The sequence below is a fragment of the Monopterus albus genome, unplaced genomic scaffold (genome assembly GCF_001952655.1).
Source record: "Monopterus albus unplaced genomic scaffold, M_albus_1.0 scaffold101.1, whole genome shotgun sequence".
NCBI lineage: Eukaryota > Metazoa > Chordata > Actinopteri > Synbranchiformes > Synbranchidae > Monopterus > Monopterus albus.
Window position 1 is genome coordinate 109,676 of NW_018127981.1, and position 10,000 is coordinate 119,675.

General features: G+C 39.9%; 1 protein-coding gene across 3 annotated transcripts in view; it reads right to left on the bottom strand.

Moving 5' to 3' along the window:
* Nucleotides 1–10,000, bottom strand: part of sv2a (synaptic vesicle glycoprotein 2A) — a 49,277-nt gene that overhangs the window by 6,018 nt on the left and 33,259 nt on the right. For 2 of the 3 annotated variants that reach the window (XM_020609673.1, XM_020609674.1), the window contains exons 4-13: nt 9,308–9,459; nt 8,475–8,608; nt 8,244–8,333; nt 7,420–7,527; nt 6,679–6,767; nt 6,058–6,222; nt 5,414–5,547; nt 3,667–3,873; nt 2,944–3,103; nt 2,104–2,436 (exon numbers count right to left, since the gene is read on the bottom strand). In XM_020609673.1, the coding sequence (XP_020465329.1) occupies nt 2,253–2,436; nt 2,944–3,103; nt 3,667–3,873; nt 5,414–5,547; nt 6,058–6,222; nt 6,679–6,767; nt 7,420–7,527; nt 8,244–8,333; nt 8,475–8,608; nt 9,308–9,459 (1,423 nt within the window). In that variant the 3' untranslated portion in view covers nt 2,104–2,252. Of the gene's footprint in view, nt 1–2,103; nt 2,437–2,943; nt 3,104–3,666; nt 3,874–5,413; nt 5,548–6,057; nt 6,223–6,678; nt 6,768–7,419; nt 7,528–8,243; nt 8,334–8,474; nt 8,609–9,307; nt 9,460–10,000 lie in introns of those variants that run through there. The other variant, XM_020609675.1, reaches the window with a different exon arrangement.

The window sequence follows — 10,000 nt, forward strand, 5'->3', positions numbered from 1 at the left end:
ATGCAGCGTTTTCCTTTTGCATGTGTTTTCAGTTAATGCAGCGTTTTCCTTTTGCATGTGTTTTCCGGTTAATGCAGCGTTTTCCTTTTGCATGTGTTTTCCGGTTAATGCAGCGTTTTCCTTTTGCATGTGTTTTCAGGTTAATGCAGCGTTTTCCTTTTGCATGTGTTTTTTGGTTTATGCAGCGTTTTCCTTTTGCATGTGTTTTGTTTAATGCCGCGTTTCTGTCTTGCATGTGTTTTTTTGATTAATGCAGCGTTTTCCTTTTGCATGTGTTTTGTTCAATACCGCGTTTGTGTCTTGCATGTGTTGTGTCTTTTGCATGTGTTGTGACCGTGTCGGCCACCGTAGAGTTCTCTAAGGTATGTTTCATGTTATATCTAGCAACATTTGTATAATGAAGCACAAGAAAACCCAAGGTCTCAGTGTAATCCAGATTCATACCCTCATTAGCAGAATAATCTTTTTCAAATCCATTTCATCTTCACTCTTCAACATGTTTTGTGCCCCAAGAACTAACACATTCCAAATTAGGACAATATAAAAGAGAACAACTCTGCTGGACTGCAATACTTTTAGCTTGGGTGAGATATTTTCCAATATTTTAATAATTACGCTACTGACATTGAGCTTCAAGCTTAAAAAAATCCAAGAGCAAAAGAACTGTAGCATGTTCTGCTCCTCCACCAAATCAGCAAATTAAAATAGCGTTTGTCATGTAAAATGATGAAATAAAAATAAAATCTCAATACTGAACTGAGACACACACAAACATTAATATAAACATTCAATTAACACAAATAATTATATTATAATTTACCTATGTCGTACACACTTACCACACTTTGTGCCTGCACTGAAACCATAAAAAAAATAAGTGTAGACTTTTATGTAACTTTTTTTTCTAGTCGTTGATTGCTTGCTTTTCTTCTGTAAAATATTATGATTTTTGTGAATAAAGGAATATTTTCTAAAGAAAGTCAGGGCATGTTTCACCAGTATTCATGGTATCACTGCTGGCAATCGCAGAATAAAAGCAGTACTGTCTTTTATGAGTTAAAAATATCAAAAAATTATAGCAACTTAATCTAAACTAATCAATAAGAAAATGTGTGATGTCAAAAATGCTTTTTTAGGTGTTGTAGTCTCAAATGTATTAAAGTTACATACACACTGTGTGACGTCCAAAACATACTTATAAGACACAAACATCCTGTAACTCTGGGAGGAGAGGTCTTAAAAAGGCATTTCTTATAAAGGGATGTACGGTATGACTGAAACGTGTTTAACGAGTGTGAGATTCTAAACATTTTCATCAAGTCAAGCAAATGTCAGGGACATTGCCACTGTGAAGTGGTTGCGCTCTACCAACAGCTTTATCTTTGTGATGAAATGGCAACTGTAACAGCACACAGCCTTCACTGAACTGATTTGAATGATCTGATACGTGATAAGAAACAATGTTTTAAAGGGAAAAGGGGGCTGAACTGATCTCCTTGTCACATTCTAACAATAACAAATGCAGACCTGGAATGTTCTATAATCTATAAAATGGCAGTTTGTACACTAACACAAGACATCAGGAGATAAAGAATGAAGACAGGTCTCAGTTAAAGAGAAAGCCAAGAGAGGTATGTCTTGGATTAACCCTGCAAAGTCAAAAATGCTTTAAATCAAGGCATAAAATGTCACATTTTTTATCTATGTCCAACAATGGAATAGTACTCAAGACTTGAGGCATGGGTTGGATTTGCTCAGAAAAATGGAGGCGACTACAGAGAACTCTGCAACAATGGCTAGTGGTCATCTATGAGTCTATTTGCATGGCTCATTATGAAGAGCCCCCATCCCCTGACTTCCAACCCCATGTTATATTGAGGGGACCAAACCTAAATGTACCGTTGTATTCCAGGGAAATAAAATGACACTCTTACTGAACACGTTAACGTTTGCCTCACATTTTTATCTGCCCCAGGTCTAAGCAATCAATATTTTCTCACAACCAGCTCAAGACTTACTCAGGCAATATAATGGTTTGCCCCAGCTCCACTAATCTTTATAAAATGGAGGAGTACCTATCAAATAATCACCAATCCCACATATTTACAGCTTAGCAGATCTGCAGCTCTCTACATACTTTATTCTGTCATTGAGGATGAGGGGTTAGAGGACAGGATTCGGAGGGCCCTTGGGCTGTTCATTCACAGTGTGGCAAAAGCTCTTCTGCCCCCTTGGAAATTGTTGGTGCCGCACTATTGCAGCACCTGACCACGCGTCTCTGGTAATTTGAGGGCCAGAAAACTGCCCACTGCCAGTGCCCCCGAGGCAAAGAGGATGGGTACAGCCTTGGTTATGCCAACAAATGAGGTGAAGATGCTTATGCCCAACACAGCTGCTAATTTACAGAGGGCATTGAGGAAGCCAAAAGCTGTGGTTCTGAGAAAAGAGGGAACAAATAAAGAGTAGAGTCAGTTCCTTGTCTATTTGATCATGCTTTAAGGAGGAATAAAACCAGTCAGTACTGTAGGAATCCCCTGTATAACCACAAGATAGAGCTATACCTCCTATAACTACAATTCTCAATACAGAGTGGCAAAACACAATGCACATTCCTACTTTGGTAGGATTAATAAATTATAAACCACACAAATTGTCATATTCTATTTTATAATAGGTTCCATTTTAATTACTAAATCAAATTAGGATTTACATACTCTGCTACTTAAAGTGGGACTAAAAGAAGCCCTGATAAAGCCCATAAGTGGCAACAAGACAGCTAAATAATTAAGATAAGCTCCACCAATGATTTCAACCCACAATGTCATCCATCTTTGTAAGCCAGCCAATCACTGTGGGGCAATTCATCTGACATCATTTAATACGTCATTCAGCAGCACTGACCCCTGTTTTCACTATGTCAAGGAGAGTGCATGCCTAAATTACCTTTTGTCAGAGGGGTAGAGCTCTACAGTCAGCACATCCAGGGCATTCCAAGACGCGATGCTGATTCCCCCGAACAGGCAGAGCAGAGCAATCATTGCTGACTCACTGTTGCCAAAAGACAGGAAGAAACAGCTGATGCAAGAGATCACACTGGAGCCCGCTGCAGATAGAGAAAGGGTGAAAAAGAGAGAAAAAGAGTGACCTATGAAGAAAGGAAGGAGGTCCTGCTAAATGTAACTGACAGTTACTTGACATTAGCCAGTACTTTGGCTAAAGTGACAGAAAGTGTAATAAGCATGGTCCCAAATGTTCTCACTTCAAATCATTTGGCTGTTCTGCAGAAAAACAAAATGTGTTTCCTAAAACAAAATGACTGGTCATATCAACTGCAAAAGGGTCACTCTTCATAGGAGCTTATGTCAAGGAATTCTGAGAATACATAAAATACTTGGGCCTCTCAATAGAAGACAAACCTTTAGCGTACATATCAAAATATTACATGTTAAAGTAATATTAAATTGATGCTGTTCAACAGGAATCAGGCCCGTCTTCCCGGATCCTTCAAACAGAATTTTGGAGTCAGCCTCCACTCTGAATCCTCTACAGTAGACTTCATTTCCCACTCTGTACTCATAGTGATAACTGCACTTTTTATGCGAGCTGGCTTTGTTCCTGTGTAAGAGGAGAGCGTCACTGGCTGATGTAGCCCTGCATCCATATTACCTAGCATCCGCAACCGTCCAATCTTGTCCATGAGCAGTGCGGAGACGATGTTTCCCGGCAACACAGCCAAGGTGCCCAGGAAACTGACAAAGTAGACCATGTAGGCATTGTTCTCATCACTGATGTCACTGAGCAGGCAGCCCTCTTTGTTGTGCAGGAAAGTGCTGTTGGTGAGCTTGCAGTTGATCAGTCGATACTTGAAGAGATCTGGAGAGAAAAGCAATGGGGTGGATATTGTAGATATTGTACCCATTCCACTACACTGGGTGAATTCACTGGATTTATTCAATAAAATCCTGTCAATAATTCAGATGTTTAATCCATTTCATGTGAAATGCCTGCAGGAATTGATAAGCTTCATGAACATCAGTTCAAAGGAAACTAGCAAAGAAGATTGGTGAGAGAGAATAAAACAGGACAAGTGTGGAGATGCTCACCTCTTGTGACCAAAGTATTATTTCTACCAAGGCAACATGATGCATGAAATTTTGTGACAGCAATGTTGTGCTGTTTTTATAACAATGCCTTCCTATTGATGAAATGTTTATGGCATTAACGAAAACTTCAAAATTAAATGATTTGTTTAAAGTGAATCATTTAGGCTATTGGCACTGAATCCAGCTTAAAAAAACCTACATGTGAATGAATACTTGATTGCATGATGACATTTTATTACTTATCTTTATGATTGTGCAAATATCTTGGCTTCTGGTTATGTTGAGGTAAAATTGGATACAGTAAATTTGGTGCATTAACATTAAATCTAATAAAAACATTTGTTTCATATTGTATATGGTATTGGGAGGGAGGTGCAAATGGAAACATGGCAGCAAGCAAGCAAAAGACTCATGTCTCACACTGCCAGAACCACCACTGTCAGTCACAATATTTTTCCTGGCTCTCTCTTCTCCTGGCTCTTCCTCTATTACCACTGCCAGACTCACCCCTGTGCCATCATGGTCTTGATATCTCTGCAGAATTTCTCTCTGACTGTTCATACACACCGAGTTTCTGACTGTTAAGCCTGTACGGGCTGGTGGTGACACATTATTGTCTACAGATGACTCCAAATGCATAAGTTCTGCAGGGTCAACGTTGGATGAAATGGGATGAAAAAGTCCCAAAACAGACCTGGCGAGGAGAGCCACAGATGCACTGAGCCAAGGGAGTGCAACTACACCTACCATACAGATTGACTGGAATCCTGCCTTCCACCGATTGGACTAGTGAAAAGAAGAAATTATTTTCTACATACCTGATGAAGGTCAAAGACCAAAAGGTTGTGTATTAAATTAATTCTTTAGCCCGACGAGACAAAGTGTGGGAGTTTTTAAAGCTTTAACTAATAAATTGTACAGGTAATGAACTTGAATGCACTATAAATAGTAGAGAGAAAATAAACCCAGAATAAAAGGAAGATGAAATTACAGCGCACCTAAACACAGCTTACAATAAATTTTAATTATTAAAGCAGATTTATTTCCCTGACATAAAATTTAAGTAATGCAAGTTCTGGAAAAACACAATTTAAAGGCAACATACATTAGCTTGTCAAACTTCATGGGTTGTTATTTAAGCTGAAGTCGGTCGGCCTGTCGTCTTTTTTCCTCGACTTCCACTGTTTGTTTGGTTACACATGGTTTCTTTTTGTGCACCCCACAAAACCTCTATAGCACAACTCCACTCATACGCTAGTTCCCTTCCTTTATAACTGCCATCATACAGTATCGCTTTGTGTGCTTCCTACCTGTGTTGTAGAAGAGGGTGGCGATGAAAGTGCAGTTCTTGAAGAAGGTATTGCTGGAAGTGATGTCCTCAAAGTAGCACTCCTCAAACAGAGAGTCCTCGAACACCATAGATTTCATTTTCAGGTTCATAAACCTGCAAGCAATTACAAACAGGGATGAGGGAAATAGAACACAAAAGGCAAAAAGACAATGAACAGGAGGAAAAAGAAACATAGGTGCAAACAGATAGAAAGCATACTCTTTATACACAAAGGCTGAAACTAGGCTGCCAGATACTCCTTTAGCATACTGTTGTTTGAAATTTAACAACTCAAATCACATGCAGAATCCAGGTTGATAAGGCAAGGTCAAAGAAAATATCAATGCCAGGCTTGTTACACATGAGTAAGGCTGCAGGGCTTTCATCCAGTTAAAGTGATGTTCAGAATAAAACATTTTGAAGTCACATTCATGTTTTCATCTGATTTGTTGTCCACCACAAACTGCTTACACTTCATGAATAAAGTATTGGAGATATGTTAAATATAAAAACTGTCAAAATATCCTCATGCTAAAAGGCATCTGATGGACACGCAGCCTAAATCAAAATGAGTTTACCCTCATTGGACAGACCAACACCAACAAGGAGATGCAGTTAACTCACTTATCGTTGAAGTACTTGCCCTGGCGATGGACCTGGTTTTCCAGGGTGAAGTTAAAGGTCACATGGTCTACTCTCTCCTTGACAAAAACCTTAGTACGTGAGGCGTACTCCTGCTTCTGCAGGTACTTGATCATGTCGGGGAACCACACTGTCAGACCGTAGTAGCTGGAGGAAGACGAGGAGAAAGAGAGAGAAGTTAGGTGTGCTTCTGTCACAAAAATACAACTCTAACAAGCCTACTGAGAAAAACAGATGGCTTTATTAAAGTAGCATGTGAGCAGTGTTACTGTATGCATGAACAGTCCATGGGACACAGACACATCTGCAACAACTTTGCTTTTGCTACTGCTTCTTGCTGCTAGTTGTATATACTCTACGTTGGCACCTTTGGGATTCAAGATCTTTGTGCACTCTTGTTACTGTGCATATGTCAGGTGAATAGCAAAGTTCTGCTGACTGAAATTGCAGTCCAGTAGTAAATGTAATTGAATGCATATGTTTCCAATCATTTCAAAAAGACTGAAACATAAAGATAGAAGTTATTAGATTGCATTCAGCTGTACCCAATAAAGTGCTCAGTGCATGACCCTGAAACTGCATCATTATTCAACCCGATCTTACCTGAAGGACATCGAGAACCACACAGCCATCATCATGTAGGTGGTGCGGCGGTACTCAGGGGAGAACACAGCCTGGAAATTTTTCCACACCTGAAAGAACACACACAGACATGGAGAGGAAAGACAGGGAGGAAAAAAAAAGTACACAGTACATTAGGATAAAAAAAACAGACCAGACATCTCTGAAAACATGTTTCTCTTCATCAGCTGCAAGAAGTGAACACTATGCCCCAGAACTCCTTTCCAGACGTAGAGTAAGCGAACTGAGAGACAAGCCAAAGAGAGATTACACATAAATAACATCTGGGCTGAAAGTTTCGTAAAATTTCATTTGAGCTCTGACTAGAGTTTTTAACGTTCCATTGCAAGCAAAACCTCTGTTGGTCAATTGCTGTTATTAATTGTACTTAATGGTGATTATAATAAAACACTGATTCCCTACAGTAGATGATGATATTCATTTGTGATGTCTTAATGCTGTATATTTCATTTAGAGTCTTTGTTGAGAAGTTATACCCCCATTGCACACTGATGACACACCGTTTCTGAAAGGAGCAGTTCAGCATTTAGAGGAATATGCTCATTCTCCCTCCAGGCAAAGGTTAGATGAACAGATAGATGCCACTCTAATAATACTAATGCCTGGAGACCATTATATCTGTTTCTCAGTGATCTTAGTGTTAATGCTAAGTTTGTCACCTCATGTCTTTATTCAGCACACAGACACAGCAGGGTTTCTCACCTGATGGAAAAGTGTAGTGAGCTTAAGCCTCCATTTCACATACCAGGCGGCACCATCCCCCATGTCCAGCAGTTCATCCATCTGCTTCACTGTTTTGATGGTGGTCACCTGGACACAAAAGTACAGTCCCTTATATTCAATTGAATTGCTGTATTTAATAATTAATGTTATCTAAAAAGGCTTTCATGTTTATTGATACCAGCAAAATTATGTGTACAGATTATTATAAAATAAAATTTAACTACATGCTTGTGAGCAAGTAACTCATGCTTTGCTATGTATGTGATATTGAACAGTAACAGCTTCTAATTCATTTATTACACTTTCTTCACCACAGTTTCATTTGCAAATCTCTGTAAACCTCACTTGCTAGGACATTATTTAAAATGACCTCAGCAGGCAAAGATGTTTCCCTATACAGGCACACTGCACTAAGATCACTGAAAGGCTCCATCCCACTTAAAAATCTAATGCAATAAAAGGCATCTGATCTTCCTGATGTCTCCCCATTAACAATATGATATTAAACGTGGCCAGTTATGATGCATCACTCATTAAATGTAGCAAGAAGAGGTAATATAGTATTTTAATGTTGCCATATTTCAATATAATATCAATGTGAACTCTGCGGCATGAAGCATTAAGAGATTACAGAAGTTTAAAAAAAATCTTTTTGAATGTAATGTATTAATATGTAAATATATGCGGCACAGAGGTAAAACCTGTCAACAGGCAGACGTGTGTGCACTGTGTGATCACATTATCCTCTGCATACAGACAGCGGTGCTGGGATGCAAGGCTGATCACTGGTGAGTGTTACTTACAGAGAAGACCCTCTCTGGGTAACCCTTGGCCCTCATGTTGGTGTCATGGACTTGCTTCAAAATCATCCACGCCTCATCATGTTTCCCATTCTGGAAACACAAACCAAATTTACATCTTGGTCAGCGCTCATGTTGTAGTCATTGTAAGGCTGAGTGGCGTTTGATTCAGTCATTAATTAGCTACTTTGTAGAAGTGCAAGACGCTGTGATTTGAGTGACTTTGTGACCAACCTCCAGGTACCAGCGGGGGCTCTCAGGCATGGTGGTGAGTGCACAGATGGCCACCACGGAGGGGAAAGCACACACCAACACAAAGACACGCCAGCTGTGGAACTGATAGGCTGAGCCCATCTGGAAACTCCAGCCTGCATGAGGAGAGAAAGGGGGCAGCTGCAAGACTTGAGTTGCTTCTTCTATTCATATTTTAATGCTCTGGCTGGATGAATTTGACTGTAATGCAAAAACGTTGTTTCTAAATGAACAATATATACTGTATATAATGCGTGTATGTGCACTGCAGTGATTTGTCATATGTGCTTCACTGTGCCAGACCACACTGCTCTCCTTCTATGCAATGAGGCCAAGCTTTTCATTCTGCACAAGTTCAAAAGAAAAACATGCTGAAATGACTTGCTGTGACCTGGACAGTATGCATGTCAAAGGTCTGTGAAGGTGCTTGACACAATGAAAGTTCATGAATGAGAAAGAGCATGCACTCAGTTTATAATATTCAGCAGTTTTTTGTCATGTGATAGTGAAAATAGTACAAGAGTAGCATTTCTGACACACAGACTTGTCTTTGTTGCGGTCACTACAGGATGTCTGAAAACCAAGGGAAACACTGTTTTCGCCATGCTCTGCAGGGTAGGACTTTATTCCATCATCCATCCCATAGTGATGCATCAAATGGAAACAACCATAGCATCTTACAGTATCTCCACATCTTGTGATGTAAAAAGAAATTGATAAAATGATAGACTGTTTAGATAACTGACATGCTAAGTGGTATACATATTGCCTTACACAACGATTTTCTGAATTAGCTATCTGTTTGTTTTCCTCACCGTAGTGTGGGATGATGGCCCAGGCCATGGCGGACGCATAGATACCACCGATCATCCAGAACATGCAGAGCCAGCTCAGATGCTCTCCTCGCTTTTCCTGGGCCAGGAACTCAGAATAATAGGAAAAGACAATGGGGATGGAGCCACCAATACTATGGCATAAAGAGGAAGGTGTGGAGCAAAAGAATAAGGGATCCACATGGAGGAGCAGCAGTTGGTGGGTGATAAGAGCGAGAGAAGGAACAGAGGAACAATGAAAGCAAGAAAGAAGACAATGGTCATTTAAAAAAAATAATGAAAGAAGCCAGTGAAGGAAAAGAGGAGTGAAACAGCAGAGAGTAAGAAAACAATTGAGAGAAGAGTACAAAGAAACAGCAGTAAGAGTATGAAAGCCAGTATGAGACAACTGTGTAGCCTTGTAACTGATTAAGAACAAAGATTAAAGCCTTAAAAGCTGGCAATAATGGCCAAGCTGACTGCAATCAATAGCACCGTATGACCATCACAACAATTTACTATCTGATGGGAGGTGGTGCCGAGAACACCTCCAGGCTCAAAGCCCTGCAATCAGACAGGGGCACTGACTGTTAACACAGTGACTTGGAATGAACTTGGAAAAGGTTAAAGTTCATCACACTGCAACTGGAAACAATATCCATAATGAATAAACCGCTATGCACAGCCTAGGAAACA